The sequence below is a fragment of the Engraulis encrasicolus genome, chromosome 14 (assembly GCF_034702125.1).
Source record: "Engraulis encrasicolus isolate BLACKSEA-1 chromosome 14, IST_EnEncr_1.0, whole genome shotgun sequence".
NCBI classification, from domain to species: domain Eukaryota; kingdom Metazoa; phylum Chordata; class Actinopteri; order Clupeiformes; family Engraulidae; genus Engraulis; species Engraulis encrasicolus.
This window is the reverse complement of record NC_085870.1, coordinates 8,087,939-8,110,434: the sequence shown is the minus strand read 5'-3', so window position 1 is coordinate 8,110,434 and position 22,496 is coordinate 8,087,939. Positions and strand designations below refer to the sequence as shown.

Below are 22,496 nucleotides of genomic sequence, written 5' to 3'. Positions count from 1 at the left end.
GCATAAGTCATCAAAATAGATGACACGAGTCATCAATGACATATGGACACAAGTCATCAGTGTCACATACTGGTATAGTCATCTCTGACCCTGACGCACAGGTATTACAGTTGTCATAAAAGTAGATGACATACAGTAAGTCATTAATGATATATGGTAGGTACAAGTCACCAAAATAGATAACATGTAGGCTTATATCATCTATGACAGGAAGGTATAAGTTATCAACATAGCTAACTGTACAGGAGTGAAGGAGAGCTACCCCACTTGGGTTTAAACCAAGGCCTCTGGAGCACCAAGCTGGCGCTACTCTTACCGTAAGAGCCAGGGTTGTTGTCGTCGTGCCGTCAGAGCACAGATATAACCCTATAATGGTCCAGGGTTTCCCCCAGCACTTTATTGTTAAGGCGGCCACCTTGGCAACAAAGCCCTACGGTACGACCTTGATTAGGTCCCTTGAAGAAATAAAGAATTTGTCTTGTGAATGTAATTTCTACAGTTGCCTCACAAAAATGTACTTGTTTTATATGACAAGAGTCAGGACAGCATCAATGACGATAGGCATGTACCTTTGACTTACGACAATTCTGTAGGGGAAAAAAACTGAGGTCCCTCCATTCCGATGACATTTAGGCCTAAATCAATGATGCCATGTGCACTATATATCAGTCATCAAAGCAGATGAAAGCAAGTGTTCCCCACTGCACCTCATCATTCACCCATCACCAGGAACACACCAGGCAGGCAGGCAGGCAGGCAGGTAGGAGGAGCAGCCCAGCCCAGCCCAATGAAGTCCTCATCACTAATGCATGGGGCGGGATGGACTCTCAGCCTGGGCCTTCTGTTTCCCTCCCTTTATTCCATATACCGTAACACCAATATAGCAATCAATGAGCAAAGCCACTGACAGCATCTTTTGTGGCGATGTGGCGGCACTCAATCCAAACAGCTCCACTCGTTCTCATTTCTCCTCTCCGTCTCGGTCTGTTTCTCTCTCTCTCTCTCTCTCTCTCTCTCTCTCTCTCTCTCTCTCTCTCTCTCTCTTTCTCTTTCTCTCTCTCTTTCTCTGACCAATGTCTGAGTCAGAGTTTCGGCTCAGTCAAAGTTGTGTGTCATCACAAATGGATGAAGAAAATACTTAATTCACCCGAGAGGAAATTAAACATTTGAGAGGCCATTAGCAACTGATCAGAAAGTGCATGACTCTCAATTTATGGCAACACGATGACATAGCCCCTCTGTGTCGACATGGACACTGGTGGAGGTAAAATCAGAGGGGTGAAAAATAAAGGTGAGTAAACTATGCACATATATTCTAGAGCATTACAAATTCTTGACCATTAATGGTTCTGAACTGTTTTGAATTATAAAACAGTCTATAAATCTTGTTAACACGCATTAAACCCCAGCCTATAAATGATATACACCCAAAATGCTTCTTCTCTCATTAAATATCTTGAGTGTTTACTGATGTTTAAAATGTCTTGTCAGGTAGTTTGGGTTCGTCATTGGTTTGGAACAGCTGACTCCCTATCCCCCTCTCTNCCCCCCCCACCCCCCCCCCCCCCCCCCCCCCCCCCCCACCTAGGCACCCCCCCCCCCCCCCCCCCTCTCTCTCTCTCTCTCTCTCTCTCTCTCTCTCTCTCTCTCTCTCTCCCATCCTCCCTTCTCCTCAAAGTATGTACACTGTACTCCTCTTCCTCTCCTCCTCTTGTGTTTGTCATTGGTTTGGAACAGGTGACTCCCTCTTCCCCTCTCTCTCTTCCTCTCTCTCTCTTTGTATTCCTTCCATCCTCCCTTCTCCACTACACTACTCGTCCTCCTCCTCATTTCTACCTGCTGATTCAGCAGGCTGGACCCTCCCGTGCTGCGCTGCTGGCCCTGCACGGCTGGCAAACCCACTCCCCCATCAATCAGGCTCCACTTAAACACACGCCTGTGGCCACACTGCTGCGCACCACAAACACACACACACACACACACACACGCGCACACGCACACACACACACACACACACACACAGAGTGGCCCGCGGTGCATAACCATAATGAAACTCTCATAGCACTCCCCTAAATCACCCCCAACGTGATGTTATATCAATGGGGACACGGACGCACAGAAAGAGGAGGAAGAGAAAGAAAGAGAAAGAAAGCAATAGAGAGAGAGGAGAGGAGAAATAAGCTAAAGTGCACGGCTACAAGCTCCCAGCTGGCAAGGACACGGGCAGTGTGTGCGCTCGCAAGAATAAAACTTGCACCACTTGAGTGCAAGGATGGACAGCTACACACGACCAAAAGGGTTTAGTTTAGTTATGAGTCACTTGACTTGTTCTCGTAGCTTGAAGACTCACAGGCAAAGACGCCTTTTTTATGTGATGTCAGACACCTTTGGTTCAATGCATTCGAAGCAGGTGTAAGTTACATACAATAGTACTCAAAGTAACGTCCCTGTGCACAACCACTGTACAGGTGCTGGTGATGTGCAGTAAGAGTAATCCAAGTAAATGAAGGATGAATCACCGCACACTGGTATCTTTGCTGGTAGTTTATTTGACATACAGTAATATCGGCATCGAAAAAGTACAGTACACACCTGTGTTCAGTACCTGAAACCTGTACCTATGCATGGCCGTAACTACCATTGAGGACACAGAGGTCATGTCCTCGGTCTTCTTTTTCAGTAATGTAAAATTGATCTGTTATGAAAATTGATATATGATCAACAATGATAAATTCAGTCTGTATACGCCACCCCCATTTATCCTCAAGGCAGTGATTAATGAAAACTAACGTAGCCCCTTAATGCACACCGTACCTCCTATGGCACGCTGTAATCAACATTGAAAGTTAACTACTATAGCACTACAATACTATGACACAACACAGGCTTTTAGTAATGCACCACAACTTGGTCATTACCATACTGGTAACAACAAATGTATAAAGTCGTGTCTTAAGGGGTTAAGAGTTTGACTGAAGTGTTTGAAGCATTCTAAATGTATATATATGCAGTACAGCACGCAGTATTTGACCTCGGTATTTGAAAATGTCTGGTTACGGCCCTGTACCTATGTACTGTACCTGCTTCCCTTCGACATGGAATGATGCAAAAGACAACTTGGCTACCATTCGCTACCACGGAACAGATCTCAAGAAAGGTAACAGACAGACAGACAGACAGACAGACAAGAGACAGACAAGAGACAGACAGACTCATATAGGACAGAACAGAAACAAGCCAGAGTCCCCACACCCAAGTGGAGAAAAAGAGAGAGAGAGAAGGGTATCCAAAGGCCCTATTTTCAGACACATCTGATACAGGGTACATAGAGTAGCTACTAGGCATCTAGGCACCCAGAGGCACACAGACCTTTACCCTCTCTCACACACACACACACACACACACACACACACACACACACACACACACACACACACACACACACACACACACACACACACACACACACACACACACCTGATTTACACTCATCAAATCCAGACACTGGCTAACAGACCAATAAAGCCCCAACAGCTGACAGCGATGGAACCAAATAAACACTGTGTATCACAAACTGGCAACAAGTAAATGTCTTGTTGGAAGACACACACACACACACACGCACGCACACACGCGCACACACACACACACACACACACACACACACACACACACACAGACATACACACACAGACACACACGCACACACACACACCCACACACACACACACACACACACACACACACACACACACGAGGAAAAAGCAATGGCTGAGTTTTGGCACATCCGTCATCTTTAAAGGTACAGCAACAGTCACAAACACAGCCACAAATGTAAACTAGTTCATTTTTGTGCTTATCTAAATGAAAATATCAATTCTACATTAGCTCATTAAAACTCAAAAGTGCTTAAATTGGCACACATTACATTTACACACACACACAGACACAGACACAGACACACACTCACACACACACATGCACAAGCAACTTGACTGTGAGACTCACTCACCAACTCTTTGGCTCCGGCGTGAGTTGCTGGTGCAGGGCGGTGGAGAATCCGAAGAAGCTGCCGGCCGCCCCTTCCTTAAGAAGCGGGGCCGTGGTGTTCAGGTTAAAGCCGGAGCCCAGGCCAAAGAGCAGGCACAGCAGCAGCAGCGGCGGGCCACAGCCGGCCCAGCTCCGGCCCAGCCCTCCTCCTCCTCTCCTGGAGGTGCCCAGAAGAGGGGACACCTCACCACCTCTCCTCCATGAGTGCAGCAGAGATGATGTGGCCATGTTTCAAAGTGGAACTCCTCACAGTGTTAAGAGTTTTTGGGTCTGTTGTGTGTTTCCGTATGTGTGTGTGTGTGTGTGTGTCTGTCGGTGACAGTATGGTCTAGTTCCACTGAATGTGTGTATGTGAGTGTGTGTGTGGTGAGTTCCTCTCTCTCCTCTCCTCTCCTCTCCTGTCCCGGCTGGAGTGCGGTCCGTGTCCGGTCCGGCTCCTGTGTGAGTGCGGTATGGTAGGTCCACTCCCCCCACACCCTCTGTGGGGCCCTTGTGCTTTCAGTGCCGCTGCTGCAGCATAAAACACAGGAGTTGTGCTGATCTCCCTCTCAATCTCTCACTCCCTCTCTTTCCCTCCCTGACTGTGTTGTGCGTGTGTGTGTCCTCCCTGCCCCGGATTCCCGGCTTCCACTTGCTCTCCCTCTCTCTCTCTCTCTCTCTCTCTCTCTCTCTCCCTGACTGTGTTGTGCGTGTGTGTGTCCTCCCTGCTCCGGTGTCCCGGCTTCCACTTGTTCTCTCTCTCTCTCTCTCTCTCTCTCTCTCTCTCTCTCCCTCTGCCCCCCTCTCTCTCTCTCCTGCGAGTGCACTCCTGTTGTCTCGGTCAGCCCCTGGTCTCCACTGGCTCCTCTCCGCTTCGCTCTCCTCTCCCGTCCCGTCTCGTCCCGTCCTGTGCAGTGCAGTGCTGCCGTTCACTCCTCTTGCTGCTGTCACTCTGAAGGTGGCCGGAGAAAACGTGGCCGGCCGTGTGTGTGTGTGTGGCTAGTTTACGTGCAGCATGTGTGTGTATGTGAGCAGGAGCGTGTGTGTGCCTGAGTGACTGAATGACTGACTGAGTGAGCGTGCATGCATGCTGGTATGAGAGTGTGTGTGAGTGTGTCTCTGAGTGAGTGTGTGTGTGTGTGTGTGTGTGAGAGTGTGGGTGCGCGGCTACCCCCACCTCTCTCTCTCTCTCTCTCTCTCTCTGCACTCGCTCACTGGCTCGTTCTGTGAGAGACAGAGGACAAGTGCCTTGAATAGCGCGCTCACTCCTCCCCCCTCCCCTCTCTCTCTCTCTCTCTCACTGTTTGTCTCCCACCCTCTCTCTCTCCCTCCCCCTCTCTCTTTCCCTCCCTCTCCTTCTCCCCCTCTCTCTTTCCCTCCCTCTCCTGCTCCCCCTCTCTCTCTGCCTGCCTTCACACACACCCCAACCCCCAACCCCACACCCCACCCCTTCTCAGCTGACATCAACACTCAAGGGACCCGTGCCAAAATACCAGGCAAGGTTGTCAAGATACTTGGCTGGCGCTGAATAAAAGAGATGGGACGGAGAGAGAGAGAGAGAGAGAGAGAGAGAGAGAGAGAGAGAGAGAGAGAGAGAGAGAGAGAGAAAGCAGAGGAGAGGAGAGAGAGAGAGAGAGAGAGAGAGAGAGAGAGAGAGAAAGAGACAGCAGAGGAGAGGAGAGGAGAGGAGGGCTTTATCTGCTGCCCAGAGAGACGGCCAGGCCCAGCCTAGATCAACAGAGCAGAGAGAGAGAGAGACGAGAGAGATGTCCCCCAGCCCTCAGGTGCAGGAATCACAGAGAAAGAATGACCATGAGACATAGGGAAAGAAAGAAAGAAAGAAAGAAAGAAAGAAAGAAAGAAAGAAAGAAAGAAAGAAAGAAAGAAAGAAAGAAAGAAATGAAGATGAGAGAGAAAGAATGAGAATGAAAAAGAGAAGAATTAGAAAGAAATATGGAGAGTGAGAAAGATAGACAGAGAGACAGAGAGAGAGAGAGAGAGAGAGAGAGAGAGAGAGAGAGAGAGAGAGAGAGAGAGAGAGAGAGAGAAGAACAATGCGCAACGTCCCCAAAAAACAAGGGAGGAAATAAACGAGATGAACCGGGGGACCCTGATGGAATGTTTTTTTTTTGTCCCGCTGCAATTAAAACACGCCTGAGCGCGCTGAGCACTGTCAACTTTTCCTGATTCGACGTGACCCTCTATGACAATGGAAAGCAAAAGACACACTGAACCAGAAGGCAGACAAGCTCATGTCACACCTCAGGGCCTCTGAAGCTCACTGACAGCACCCATGCGGCGGAGGAGGACACAGGCGGGGTGCGTTCCAATATGCGACCTTGCTTCCTCCACTTGTGCTTGTGGCCTCACCCTGCCTCATGGCCCCTCCTCCGTGGACAAAACGAGAAAGTTTCCCAGCTGTCAGCCTAGCCACAACAACTTTTTGGGGGACTGTTTTTCACTCACCATCCCAATTGCAAATGAGAAAAAGACTTCACAATTGAGCTTTTGCAAGATATTGAAATACAATGCTGTTGTCAGTGACATCATCATGACATATTACTTCCTGGTATGAGGCCACAAGCACAAGTGGAGGACACAAGGTTGCATATTGGAACGCACCCACTGACTTCCAATGGCGAAGACACGACCAAACCCGCACGACTGGGCAGAACAGTTAAATGCTTACAGTACCAATCAGGCTCCCCCCCTGCACAATGAAATCAGGCAAGTAGAAGATAGGATCTAAGGGACTGGAGCTATTGACCGGAGATTTGATTAAGAAAATTAATCTTCTGCCAGGGTTGGCCCCCGCAGGAAAAAAAGAAGTAGCCAGTCGCACCACAATGGAGGCATGTGTGTGGATAATATGATTTGGGGGGTAGAGGAGGACTTAATTAACAGATGACAGGTGACCATAGGGAATGAAGAGCGCAACTCTGGTTCCTCTTGGTGACGTCCTAAGCCAGGCCATGCCCTCCTAGTGACGCAACAGCTTCAGCGTTGCTACCAGTCCGGTCAAGAGCAATGCAGCCTACTTTCTGAGTTCCCGCAAATACGGGAACTCCTCCCACTTTGCTGGGAAGCAAACAATCATTAGCAAACCAAGGGAGGCCATTTGGGAAATGCCGTTTGGGAAATGTGAATTGTTATGCTCTTGGTCAGACCAAGTCTCGAAGAGATTTGAAAGTCGATGATAATCAGGATAGTGACATCCCACTCCCGGTCCCAGTCAGGTTCTGTCACACCCTGGAAAATAGGGGCCTACCTATCAACCTATAGGCCGGGTCCCACTGGTGGGCCCTGAAGGTATACCAAGTGGGCCTTGAAATAATATTCTAATTATAACCACATTTGGGTGTGTGTTGCTGCTGATTTATGTGAGTTTTATTCGTAATCGGGTCAGAGGTGGGCCCCGAACATTTGTGACAATTTCGAGTGGGCCTCAAGTTGGAAAAGGTGGGGAACCCCTGTTGTAGTGGGTGGGTTGAGTAGGTGGCAAGAGAGAAGACCACCCACCACAACCAACCATGCAGGCAGCAACAGCTCCTCCTGTCCCAGTGTCCTGTCCTGTCCTGGCCAGCTCTGTGCAAAGCCAAGGGTGACCACTGCAAGCAGAGGAGAGCAGAGCAGAGCAGAGCAGAGAGGGCAGTTATTAAGGCACATACTGCATTGTAAGGGCACTTCCACACAGCTGCTCAGAGTGGTGGACCAGCTGATCTCTCTCTCTCTCTCTCTCTCTCTCTCTCTCTCTCTCTCTCTCTCTCTCTCTCTCTCTCTCTCTCTCCACCTCCCCCCTTTGACCTTATGCAGCTGTCATTTACGACCGAGCCAGTTGACTGCAATGGATTTGTCCCTTTTTTACGATGTCACCTCCACTCTGCTGGACGGACGGACACTCAGGCACGTTTTCCTACAGAATGAATAATTCATCTGCAGATATTTGAGGATGCAGGACGACGCACACACCTTATTTTTGTGTGCAAGGCAAGCCCATCCCTTAATGCATTGCAGACATTTACAGCAAAGTGCAACTCTTGATTTAGGAGAGATCAGAAATGATGAGTCGACAGCTGCATCTCACACTGTATTCAGAGCCCTAAATTAACCTTTTTCCTCACTAGCCAAAATTGCTGGTAGATGTTAATCTTACTAGCCAAACACACACTCACTACTGGGTCAAAGTGGTGAGTAAGTTAGTCTTTTCTACCAGCCAAACTGAAATTTAACCAGCATTTGGCCGGTTGCCTGGAGTTACTTTAGGCTGGAGTTACTTTAGAACCCTGACTGCATTCACAGCATTTTTCCATTAAGCCTACTTCCTCTGGTCTGTAGCCTAATAGTTGATCATGTTGTTGGGCTACCACTGTGTGGTGATAAACTGCCCTGAGCTGCAAGGTTTGGCAGCAAGTTCCTTCAATGTTGTACAAACAAGAGGGCATTGTCCGCCCTCTAGAGGTCAAACTGTGTAAGTGAGAGCGGGCATTTGGCTCATCCATGTACCCCCTCGGATGCTGAGAATTCTTCACTGATTTTTCTATCTGTCATCATGGAGGGGGTGGCACATACTTCAGAGCGAATTGTTCTAGGCGCGGAAGGAAGGCGAGTCGCAACCCACCCCTCATCAACTTTTTGACATGCCTGTCTATTCCCAAGCGAAGCACCGACACAAACTCTTCCAAATTCAAGTCAATGACGCACCTACACTTGGCGCATGGGCTCGTATACATTTCTCAGATGCACGAGCTAATTGGCAGCAAAGTTGGCCTCAGACATGGGAACCCACAGCATCTATCTCCTCAAGGGGGGCTTATACTGACACTTGTTTCATTAGCATTCACTGACAGCAGGCCTGGACTGGGAGAACAAAATGGCCCGGGCAATTTTGGCCCAGACCGGCCCCTCATAATCAGCGGAGCACATCCGACTACTTATTGACCAAGCGGCCTATGCGAAAAGGCGCAATATTCATGCATGAATCTCTCTTTCAGCTACCAGAAAACACCAGGAAATGTGCGCTGACTATATCAACTATAAATTTAAAATGAATCTTAGATTGGCCAGTGGTTTAGAAATGCAATAGATGACCACACTCACAGCAAAAGTAATCTAGGCCTACTCTAGGCCTACTGCTCTCTCTAACTCAACCTCATCCTGGCCTGGTTTGACTAGATGAGAAGAGGGAGATAGATTATTTATCACAATGTAGCCTATGCAGCACTTGCAAAATATTCAAATTAATATAGTATTCAGTGTATAGCCTACTCATAAATTGACCTATAGATTAATGTTAAATTGAGGGTTTCTTCTAACAGGTGCATTAGAAGAGGGGTTAATTTCCTGTTATCAAAATGCATCTCTCATTGCATAAGGAAGCTACTTTAATAGCTTGAATGATGAAAGAAAATCATGAACTGTAGCCTATCACCACAATGATTTAGTGTGTCAAATATGTTAAGAAAGCATTAACATACTGAAGTTTCAAAATGAGCAGTGCTGAAAGTGGTAGGCTACATATAAAATAGTCTACAGATAAAACTGTATCAAAAGCTTATTCAAAAGAAATTCTTCAATCATTTATCATTTCTAATTGTCCTAGTCTAGACACATTTTTCATATTTGTGAATGTTAGAAGCATTTTTTAGTAAAAGTTGGGAACCTATGTACTTAACATAATTTAAGTGTGCTGAATTCAACTAGACTGGTTCCCAAGCTGAATTTTGAGGTTTTGACAGTTAAATTTGAAAAACAAAATGGCTGCCAAAATACACTATTTTTGACAGAGCATTTTTACCAAGTATTGCTGTACTTGGAAATAAATGCTCTTTTCTAACATTTTGTGTCCCATTAATGTTTGTTGATGAATGTATCTACTATAGAGGATTTTAAAAAGTATAAAATAGCTTCTAGAATGCTAATAATGCTAATATTGTAGGCTAGGTGTTAGCCTAAACGTTTTAAATATTTAGCTTTTCTAATAAGATATTTGTTGCCTATGTGTGTTTATATGGTTAAGAAAATGTATGTAAGTATTTTAGAAATACTTTGCATAATGTGAAGTATTTAGTGTTTCCAAAAAATCACTGAAAGTTGCTATTGGCTCTCTGAAAACTGTCCAGAAATCGCTAGATGACACCATGATATTACATATAACGTAAATTTTGAAAAATGTTCAGACATATTTTACATATTCTATCAGATACTATTGCATACATTCCAGATAGTCTATACATGCTACTCAGCCTGGTTGTTGGTGGCCAGACATCTCTTGAAGATGATGGAATTGGTGGCAAGGAAAAACTTCCAATAAGAAGAGTTCTGAATGAGGCTAAAGTCTTTGTTTATTGTGTCAGTGATGGCAAAAAATGGACTCCGAAACATGTCAGTCTTGCCTGTACTCTTCATCCAGCTATTGGGTAAAAGACCTAATATGACTATTCAATCAGGCAGGTCATTGTCTGAGTTACGACCAGGTCCTCCAAGTCCAGGTCCTCCTTACCTGAGAGCACTCTAAAACACTGAACCAAGAGAGTGGTGCCATTATTCCAACAAACATTGTGGCAGATAAATTCATCCACTACACATTGATATCCTGGATGAAACACTTGACGGGAAGAATACTTCCCATGCAACACAAATGGCAGCATGGCAGAGAAGTCAACCAATTGATGATTCTGTTAAAGATATAGAAGTGTCTACTAGACATACATTAAATGTGCCAAATGCCCTGATGGAGCTACATCCTCTCTGGATTACTCATAGGACATTCAAGCCAACTTTTTCAGCACCCATTGCTTAATCATGCTTTGGAAAATCTGGAGAGGAGCATAAGTATGCTAGACAAGCAAAGGCTACGGATCTAGCTTTCTTCTTGCACTGTCAAAACTTAGACATGAAGACTTCTTGGTCAGTGTTCAATCAGTCACTGTCATCAAAGGAACAACAGACTGCTGCGGGGTATTTGCCAATAGTCCTCGCTACTGCACACGTTTTGATACTTTGAATACAAATGCATTGTCATATCTTAACATTTTGGACAGGAACAGTTATCACAGTTGACCAAACATTGTACTGCAGATTTAAAGAGTTAAAGTGGGCAATTTCAGAATAGAACAACAGATGAATACCTCGCCTAGGAGGACGTAACTTGTCAATCAACTTCCTTAAGGCCATAGGAGAACATTTGGATCTGGACTGACCAATGTATGGATGGTGGATTGCTTGAATAATGCCCTGTTGAACTTGTTCTGGCAGGAAAGGCATCCAACAAAGCCATGGCACACAAGTTTACTCTGCAATCCCTTTAGGGTTTTCTCATGCCAAGTCTTCTCTACCTGTCTTGCTAGGATGGCTAATGGTGATGATCCTCAGACATTAGTGAACTGATTTCATTCCAGTATCAGGAAAAGGACAGAAATCTTCTGCATGATATTGCTGAGAGTCAATCTGATGATGTGAACTGGTGGCAGTATATGGATATGGTTACTGTTCTGCTGCAATACACAAGAGAACAACGTGAAGCTACCTGGGATCTGAATTTTCACTCTTTCAGCCTAATGTTGCCCTACTTTAAGCGGTATGGCCATCTTAATTATGCACAATGGGGCCCAGTGTATCTACTTGATGAGTCAGCTTCCAGAACCATTTTGTCTGAATTCCAAAAAGGCCACTTTGTGGTCAAGAGATTGGCTCACACGTTTAGCCAGATTCTGATCAGGCTATGAAGTGGGTAAATGTCACAGGCAATAAAAGAGCATAATTGTGATCACCGAGACAGCCCCAGCTTTGTGTAGGTGGACACTCTCTTTTAACCTGAGATCACACATTGCAGATCAAACATATGAAATGTACAGTGTCCTCCCCATGGCAGCAAGAAACTTCACAATGACGGAATCTACTCATGGCAGATTAGAAACAATACGGAGTAAAAGTTCTTTACAAACATTTGTGCGTACCCAGTTCCTTGGACTCACGTCTCCTGACTGAGGTCACGAGTACCCTGAAGGACACGAGTTACGAGAGCTTGACTAGTTCTAGCCTGCTCTGTCCCTTTGTTCTCTTGACTACGGTCGACTGCTGGCAAAGAATTTCAGTGGAGCCAGACTCTGACTCCCCCCTGGCAAAGTGCTTCGATCTCCCGCCTAAGGTGGACGACTCTTTATCCCAACTCCCTGCCACCACTAGAGGTGCTTAACTCGAATCTTTGAGGCGTCCGGATTGATTGGATCATTCCAAGGAGGGTATCCGGATTAGACGGATCAATCGGATCACTTATTTAAAATAAATAAAAATAATGTATTTTTTAAAACGTTTCTGCCGTTAAGTAGCTATGCGCCTCGCCTTTGTTGTTCCATTTATCAATTCACGTTGATAAATCAAAGAGTAAGACAGTTTGATCAACAAAACTCACTTTATGAATGTAACAGTTCCTAAACTCATGCTGCGATCCGACCCACCTGGGTCTCCTCACTAAACATGAAACCACAACTCGAACAGCCTTTGGCAGCAGTGAAACGGCATGTTCCTGATTTTGCAATAAATAATGTGTGTGTTTGTATTTAAGAAGACTAAAAGTCAAACATTTGGGAGCAGAAGTCTAGTTGAGCAGGGACAGTCAGGAGGCGAGCAGCAGATGACCACTCGCTTCCGCTGCCGAGTTGCCTTGCGACTCACACACTCGTGGCAAAAACGAAACTTAAGCATTGATCCGATCCGTAGGGGATTCGCTGCTACCAACAACTCAGTCAGGATTCGTCTCACCGAGTCGCCGAGGGCGCCGCTGCTGAGTGACTCGGACGAGGGGAGTGACAGCAGTGGCTGTAACGCAGTGAGTGATAGTAGAGTCACGTCTGTAGACTATAATTTCCCTAAGAGTAGCCTACAGACTGAGATGTTAAAGCGTTGGCAGAGCACTATTAACATTAAAATGTAGACCTCAACAGAGTCAGAAGCACACGCATAGGGAGCGGGGATCCGCGACTCAAACACTCAATTGGCCACAACATAGGCTGGACGGATCAAACAGGCTCGATGAATGACGGTTACTCAGTGAGTGTTCGTGAATCGTGACTGAACAGCATACTAGGGAGATTAGAGAATGGCTGTTGTAGTCAACTAAAGAGGATATATTCCGGTTTCACAATTTCTCGCGCTGTAACTGCCATTTTGTTGACATATTAATGAAATGCCGTCTGACCCGCCTTTGGCGGATCAATGCACGACAGTCATCCGGTCTGTTCGGATGAGGTCTTTACCCGGCTCTCCAACCGGATCCTCCGGGTTTTTTATCATCTCTAGCCACCACAGAGAATCTCATACAGTACTGACCACCACCCTAGTGGCTGATGTGGCTTCCCCTGCTCGAGCAGCTGCCTTGGAGCCCCTTGGGCATCACCGCAGGCCACTGCGCTTGGCACGAAAGCGCACCCTGTCACCAGGCATGGCGCGCTCCAAAAGTCCTGCATAATGCACCACGAGCGCCTTCGCCTGACGCCTCCCTTTTTCCCCTCCTGCAAGGAAGTGAGATTTCTCAGGGTTTGTCCCCCCCCACGGGGCTCAGGGGCCTCAGCTGAGAGCATAGGGGCTTCAGCCCCTCCTGCTACTTTCCCCTCTCCTGCAGGTTCGAGTCTGGCAACGGACCAGGAGGAGGACATACCCCAGCCCAGGGGCCACCTGCCCCTATGGGTCTGGCAAGGGAACATTTGAACCTAACCACTTTTCTGTTATCAGGACAATTTAAGGGGCTAGGGCCCAATCTACTTTGACACTGTATAACCTGAAGTGGTCTGTCTTCCAACGCTAGTGTGACCAATGCGGAAGTGTTCAGTAACGATGGTGTTGTCCTTCCTACAAGACTTATTGGGGGGAGGCAAGGCTTTACCATTTAAGTCTACTTTGCAGCGATTTCATCGTGCCATGTAGGATTCGGTTCCAACACTCTGAGTGCCCATCCACTAGATACTTACGCCCCGTGCTACATCAGACGATACCCTCCTGGGATATCTCTCTAGTACTGGAGGCTATGTGTGGGGCCCCTTTCGAGCCCCTCCAAGAGGGGCCTCTCCAAACTGCTTTTGCACACCACCTTTCAGATCCGTGGAAGAGAGGTGACAACACAACTTGTGCCCTGTGCACGCTTTACACATCTACATGAACAGGACTCACTCTTTTAGGAACACTGAGCAGCTGTTTGTGTGCTTCATCAAGCCCTCTACAGGGCTCACAGTTTTGAAAAAGAGGTCTCCAAATGGTTGGTTCAAACCATTGCCCTGGCATATGAGTCCAAGGGTCGCCAACCCCCGGCTCAGATTAGGGCTCACTTTACCAGTGCAGGTCTCTACATCTTGTCCTCTCTTCAAGGGTGCAGCAGTTTCAGAGGTGTGCAGAGCGGTTGGTTGGGCCAACCCCACCACCTTTGTCCGGTTCTACCGGCTAGATGTGACCACGTTGCCACAGGAACATAGGGTTCTGGGCAGGACCACTGATTGTCTGTAGGGTGATAGGAACGCTATCCTTACAGGATGCTCTTGGAGTTCTGCCTAGTTTGGACCAGCAATCGGGAGTGATTGTAACTCTCCCATAGATATGCGAACGATACAACTGAAAGAGACCATTAGGACATGAATATGTCCCTGTTCTCTGAAGGAGATGAGTGAGCCATCTCTCAAGACAACCTTATTGCCGACAGCCGAAGAGATGTTTGGCATCAAAGTGGCTTATTTTGCGCGCAACCATTCGGTTTTGACAAAGTGGACATCCTGCCCACACAGTTGATTGGACCTTTGGCGTGATTGCAAAGGTCTTCAGCTAATCGTACAGCTGAGAGTGCGCTCCCATAGAGATGGCTCACTCATCTCCTTCAAAGAACAGGGGACATATTCATGTCCCAATATTTAGTCTTTTAGATAATACTATCTTCTTTGCCTCTCTTTTTCTTTCCAAATCTTATTGAATGACAATTTTGTATGATAATGTGCTTCATGGAGGCTATTGCTATTGAATGCCAGTTTACTAGAATATCTTATTATTAGAACGGCATAATTATAGTATTTTTTTTTTTTAATCTTTTTGCCATGACAATTTGCCTTTGTTTAAGTGTAGGAATACATGATAAATGCAAATATGTGAGCATTGCACATTTATTTCCATGGAGAAGTGGTACTTTCTACGTATTCTGCCCAAAATCAAGAATTTCGGCGGCCATTTTGTTTTTTTGCCCATTTCATGGTCAAAAACTCAAAATTCAGCTTGGGAACCAGGCTAGCTGAATTCGGGGTACTCTAATTGTCTTAGAAAACTAGGTTCCCAACTTTTACTAAAAAATGCTTCTAACACCCTTATAAAGGGCCTTTTTCTGGAAATGCTTCTAGTCTATCCTGGATAAAATAACAGCTGAGAGAGAGAGAGAGAGAGAGAGAGAGAGAGAGAGAGAGAGAGAGAGAGAGAGAGAGAGAGAGAGAGAGATATGCTAGGTCTTTACCTACAGAATATGGTTTGATTGTGTTCCAAGAGGAGTTACAATTTAAAAAAAAAATCCGTTTGCCAAATCTTTTCCACACGCGAGACGCGACAACCGTTACACGACATAGCCTATGGACATTTTCACTGCGTGGTAAATGTGATTACGCAAACAATCGCTGAATATTTAGCGAGGGTAGGCACGAGTTTGACAGTCTTCGAAACGCATTTGGTACACTGCCGTGGCTACTATATTGTTAATATTATTCACGTCAGTGGTTTGGTGTATGGAATGTTGGTCTTCTATGTCCGTGAGTCGTGCGACCGGTTCAAAGCACTCAAGCACACTTATGGTGGTGGAAATTAATGGCTTATTCAATATTAATGTTTAATGCTGAAGTGAGAGTTGGGGAGAGGCATGGAGTATCCTAAAGTTTGAAAGAACAGATCTTGACTTGACTCATACCTGTCAGGTCTCGTAGAGGCTACTACAGCCGCTTTTCACCTGCTGTCTCCTAGCGTGCTCCTTCACTTCCAACATGCAGAAGTTGTTGTCCCTCTCCTGCTGCTACAACACTACATGCGTGAACACATTATCTTGCCTCTGCTGCAAGTTTTTTTTTTTTAAATCCCTTTTCCGCAAGCTTTTCCACACCACCTTTTAGTTTTCGTCTCTCCATCGCTTGTGTCTCAAATTTGCGCGCGTAATGCAGGGTAGGGGTGGGGCCGCAATGAATAGTTAAGTCCGACTCAGATGCACCAATGGGACACCCCCTCCCTCTACCCCCTTTATGTGTGGGCTGATGTCATTGGAGGAGGGCCGAGGGCCGTCAGCACGAAATTGTGGGCCGCCGGTCACATTTTTTAAAAAACATTAATAACAATTATTTTTTAAAACCGACATCATCGGCCCTCTAGGGGCGTCGGCCCACCGGGATTTTGCCCGGTTTGCCAGATTGCCAGTCCAGCCCTGACTGACAGTAATGCTTTCCAGGCGTCGCCGTCTGTGTGGGAGTAGACCTCATCTTTGGACATTTCAAACATGCTGCTGTGCTAGAGTTGTTTACACCCTTGCCATCTGTCAAACATGTCCCACTTATTCCTGCTTGAATAATCTAGAGATGGAGGAGTCTGTGTTGATCAGAGCATCTCTTCTATGCTGAAAAAATGGATTATGGGGTTCTGAAAGGAAAATACACAGAAGAAATATGCTTGCTATAGTTTCACAAATGCCTACGCGTAGCTTGATTAATCCGTGTAGACAAATGCTGTGTGAGCGGGTGTTGGTTGGTTCTTTTGAGCGGATGGTGTGGTGGATAAATTTAAAAAGAAAGACGAATGTAAACCAAACGAAACCTACCACGATATGTAAACCTCAGTCCCACGCTGTTTTTGCTTGTTGTTTTTTTTGTCTGCGCCAATTTCCCTCAGAGCTCACGTTAGCCTACACAGTTTTCACACGTGGCCATGGAATATCTTCCAAATACAGTGGGTTCTCTTGTTTCCTCAAACCCACACACTTACCTGCAGGTAGGTTTCCTCATTAGCCTGCACAGTAGGCCTAGCCTATGTCAAGCATGTTGAGTCTTGAATGTTGAGGACAATTAGGGTGGCCATAGCCCATTTCCCTTTGACCTTAAAGTCTGCTATATACATTATGGCCTCCTCTTCAAAGGGGTATGCTGATGAAAATAAAACACTTCCGTGGATATGTTACACAGGCCAGGAAGAAGCTGGGAGTTGTGTGTGTGTGTGTGTGTGTGTGTGGGGGGGGTTCTTGCACTTTACATGTCTGTATGAGCACTGTCTATGTCCATACTGTCTTAAGTCCATGTCTATACTGTCTATGTCCTTACCTAGATTAGTCTATGTCTGTATGGGAAAGCAAGAAATGTAATTTCAAATTCTTTGTATGACCAGTGCATGTAAAGAAATTGACAATAAAACCTACTTGACTTGACTTGACTTGACTTGTGTCCCATGTTGTTACATAATCTCTCCATACTGTATTGTCTAAATACCATTCAAGCATGTAAATGGGCCTGTAATGGAATACTGTGATGTACCTATAGGCCTTGATTTGAATATGTCTCAACTGTACTGTAGTCTGAATGCATGGATGGATAGATGGATGGATGGATGGATGGATGGATGGATGGATGGATGGATGGATGGATGGATGGATGGATGGAGGAGGGAGGGAGGGGAGGGATGGATGGATGGATAGTAATAACAACCATATAACCAAGCCTTCCTTTGGAATAAGGCCTTCTCAAACTCCAAAAGACGTGAGGGAAAAGAGAGGTCAGGGAATAGGAAAAAACCTTGAAAAAGGAGGAGGAGGAGGAGGAGGAAGAGGAGGAGGAGGAGAGGAACCAATGCGATGCTTTCTAAATGTGGTGAACATCTTAATGGCCGCTTGGGCAAACAGCCCAGAATGCTGCTTAAAAAATCTGATGGAGGAGCAGCACAACAGATGAACAACAGTGATGGGTGTGTGTGGTCCCTCATGTCACTGCGCGTGGGTGGGTGGGGTACACAAATGTGTGTGTGTGTGTGTGTGTGTGTGTGTGTGTGTGTGTGTGTGTGTGTGTGTGTGTGTGTGTGTGTGTGTGCGTGCGTGCGTGCTAGAAAGTGAGACTAAAGTGATAGACACAGAGTGCTTTGGGGAGAAAAGACAGGAATGCAATAGAAAGAGAGGGGGGGGCGAAAGAGAAAGAAGAAGAGAGAAGAGCCTTGACGTTAGGCACCCATCCTCCTCATCAGTAGTCGAAGCCATGTTTCAAGGAGAGTGCTTATTTTTAGATGTCAGTGCTTAGGGAGGAAGGAAGGTGTGTTTCCCTCTACCTCTCTCTCTCTCTCTCACTCTCTTCCTCCCTCTCCCTCTCTCTTTGCCTCCTTCAGTTACCTCTTTTAGGCCCGCCGCTCGACCTCCTTATGGTGTCTGCCTTCACATGCTGCAGTCAGCGCTCTTACTGTAGGCTATAAGCTATTGATTCATGGCGAGGGGAGAGGAGAGAGGGGCGAGGGGCGAGGAGAGAGGGGAGAGGGGAGATTGGATCTCAATGCAAATCACAAGGCCGCACATCACATCAGCTCTTCACACACCCACACATAGCGCGCACACACACACACGCACACGCACACACACACATGCACGCACACACACGCACAGAGAGAGAGAGAGAGAGAGAGAGAGAGAGAGAGAGAGAGAGAGAGAGAGAGAGAGAGAGAGAGAGAGAGAGAGAGAGAGAGAGACTTATTTTTAAAACATGACCATAGCGGAGAATATACTGGAGAAAAATGCCTGTTTTTGTTTGTTGACTGGCAAACCAATGCAAACAGGGAATTCTGATCTTTTGAAAGATCCAATAGAACATGCTGTGTTTGTTTTCTTCAAAGAATTGCCTCTGTTTTTGCATCTCCCTTGCTAAGCTTTTTAATTCAGGCAGGAACACAGTGGCATATTTATTATGCATTAGGACAGAGGGATGGCTATGAAATAGCACAAGAGGTGCTACCACTACAATCTACAGTAACACTTAACTTGACGCCAGCTTCATACGCATGACATGACAGTCATAATAGTGTCAAAACCTTGTCATGATAGTCATGGATGAGTCATAAACACTTAGTGACACAGTCATAAAATGTATGTCATTGACATGAATAAATAACGACACTTAGTCATACATATGCTGCCATTCCGTCAAGTAAAGAGTTACCCAAAGTACACTGGTCTTTTAGGATTATTATTATTTTTAAATACAGGCCACATAGTAATATCAAATACTGTATTGTCTAACTATTACACTAACCATATACACTAGTATGATAAGGATCAACAAATGAGTAATAGAGGATGGTATCTATTCTGCTCATATGGCAGTAATGCACTGCATATCCCTGATTACTCATTGATGCAATTAGCATTGCTGATTGGCAACATGTCTGACCAGAGGAGATCTCTAAATCCTGTCCATGGGTGGATCTTTTATTATTGCTTGGGGCGATTTACTGTGAAGGCTATTTACCAATTGCCTCCGAAACCAATGCCTCTTATTCGGCACTTGTTTTACAGAGTATCTGCTTGTCTTTGAGGCAGTATTGTGCAGAGCAAATGTGTTCATACAAAAAAGGTCCTTATGAAATAATGCATCTTAGGTACAATATTAATGTCATGAATATGGTGTCATGAATCTGTACTGTAAAAACAAACTGGAAAGAGTGTTGCACCCACTTATGTGCACATTTGTTCTGTTTCGCTGTGTGCAAGCATGTAAACCAGTGTTTCCCAACCAGGGGTGCGTGTACCACTAGGGGTACGCGAGCACACTGCAGGGGGTACTTGGAAAAATGTCATTCTAAGAAATGCATGGAGCATAGTCACACTGGAATAGAAAAAGCGAAATAATACATGAGTTAGGGGGTACTAATGGCACAACAAAAAGGCTCGGGGGGTACATGAGACGAAAAAGGTTGGGAAACACTGATGTAAACTAATACAGTTGAAATCCAGAACATGCCAAAAAAACACCAGTCGACTGCAGAGGTGACCAATTAAACTTTGCATTTTATTCACACAAACTGATGACAAGTATTTTAATAAGGCAGCACAATATATACATACAATGATTTATATATGAATACCATATTTAAACTTGTAAAATGTTGTTATTTCTCCACTAACAACATGTCAATCACTACCATCACAAGCCTGGACAGGGGGTCATGGTTAAGCGAATTCAAAGTCACATTAAGATCGAGCGCAGTCCTCCAGGTTTGGTCATATTTGCCTCCGTGACCCCTTACGTTTGGGCCAGTCAAAAGCTCAGAATATTAGCTGCTCATGACATCAGAGCAAAGGTGTCAATCCTGGGTTTCAAAGTTAAAAATCCCTACCATGTTTTCCATCTAACACAGGTGATCTGACAGAGAAGCTGATCCACATGTCCTGACTTAATTTTGACCTCTGATCAGATGATTCAAATAGGGTTGGAGTGTAATTCAGTAGACTATACTATATTTTTGATCCATATGGAAATGAATGAACAAGACAGCAGGGTTTTTTCACTTTCTGAACCTGTTATTGACATGTCTGCATTTGACAAGCATGTTTGTCCTTTAGTGTTGTCGGTGTGCAAAAGCATGCCTTCAGTAATCAAAACCCACAGTAGAGTCAAAATCTTAGAGAAAACATAGAAATAAAACAAAACGTACAAGAGGCCATGTCTATGAGCTGTTACCAGTGGACCTTCACATTCACAATCACATCAGTCTGTCCATACTTCCTCTCCCATTAATGTGAAATGAAATGAAAAGCAGATGCATTGCATTTCCTTGGACAAGGCTATATGAGCCAATCCATGTGGAGACAGCAGGATAAGGGACTAGGACTTTTCTAACTTGTGTTTGTGATCTGGAAAAGTACCAACATTCTTGTACCATCATCACTTCGCCACCAAACTAACAAATTACTTGGTTGTCAAAATGAACGCAATCAATGAACTTTGATTGTGTTCTCTTTGCATGGTAATGAAGTAAAAGCACTCCGTCACTAGTCAAGGCCCATTCGATGGGGTTGGACATCTTCTTCAAGCACCACCTACCTACATGTATATATTGGCAGAGACCATAGGTGACACCTAACCTAACCCCATCAGGATTTGCTCTAACTTTCAAATATTGGTAGCAAAAATTCAAGCTCTTTCCAGGACCTTTGCTGCATTTTTGTTATGTTTTATGTCAAAGTCCTTCACAACATATCGACTTCAAGTACTTTCATCACAAGAATATAATTCTTTATGTTTTAAGCACCAGCTATTTCAAAAGCTGGACTGTCTGAGATTCTGGGCCAAAATCTGGGTGTTAATTCAACACATTGATGCACTTGTTTCTGGCTGGTTGGACGAAGTTTGAAATACAGCTGGCACCACCATTTTGCACAATACTTCATTTGAACAATTCACCCACGGAGACGAAACATTTAATCTGTTATCAATTCAGTGCCATTTCCTTTACTGACCTATTTTCTTCATCAACCCATAATAAGAACAAATCAATCCATAAACCACTCCATGAGGGTTTGCTCATACCCCTAGTGTCTGAGGAGCTAGTTTGTAGAACAATCAATTGGACAATATTGGACAAAGTAAAGAGTAACCGTTTATTTTAGGGTTCACATGTTATCCACCAATAGCATACATGTCTAAATGTATGTAAGGGGCGTCTGTTCCCTCATTACAATAATATAATATAATAATACATTTATTCACATTCAAATGTGCATCAAATGTAATCACAAATGTATTGTTCACTGCCAATTATTGATATTATTACAATAAGGAGCCAGTAGGTCCTTGCACATGTTTTGCACATGTCTTGTAACTCACTTGTACTACATTGGTTTCACTTTTACAAACATTCGTGTTGTGAGGAGGGGCAAGATGCTATGCTACGCAGCCAATCACGTGAGCGCAATTTTTGAGTGACAGCAGTTTCCAACAACCAGAGGTTGAAGAGGGCGCAGCCAGGGGTGCGCAGTCAGGGATGTTAACAAACGTGCAACCCATGTATACAGTAACTAGGCGTAACATGTGAGCCCTATTCTAAAGCGCTACCAGGGTAACATTGCATGTTCCTGTCCTATAACTCAGGTCCCTTCTGCCGTAGCCGCCTTGCTGGTACCATAATATCATTTTACAAAAATATAATTCTATTCCAAATAATAAACATTGACTCAAATTAGTAAGAGAGTAAATAGACTCTTTTTCTCTTCCATATCTGCAAACACTGGTTCCTTGCAAAATAGGCTCATACGAATGGATGTGCATGAGTGAAAATAAAGCAAACGAGAGAGAGAGAGAGAGAGAGAGAGAGAGAGAGACAGACAGAGAGATGGAGAGCGGGAGAGAGAGGGATAGAGGGAGAGAGAGACGGGGAGAGAGAGAGAGCGAGGGAGAGAAAGAGAGAGGGAGGGAGAGAGAGAGAGAGAGAGAGAGAGGGGGAGA

The 22,496-nt window shown here is 45.3% G+C and overlaps 1 protein-coding gene across 1 annotated transcript in view; it reads right to left on the bottom strand.

The window, feature by feature from the left end:
• itga7 (integrin, alpha 7) overlaps positions 1-4,620 on the bottom strand; it is an 80,567-nt gene extending 75,947 nt beyond the window's left edge. The window contains exon 1 of the mRNA XM_063214855.1: positions 4,013-4,620. Within this exon, the coding sequence (XP_063070925.1) occupies positions 4,013-4,278 (266 nt within the window). The 5' untranslated portion in view covers positions 4,279-4,620. The remainder of the gene's footprint in view (positions 1-4,012) is intronic.
• Between the last annotated feature and the right edge of the window lie 17,876 nt (positions 4,621-22,496).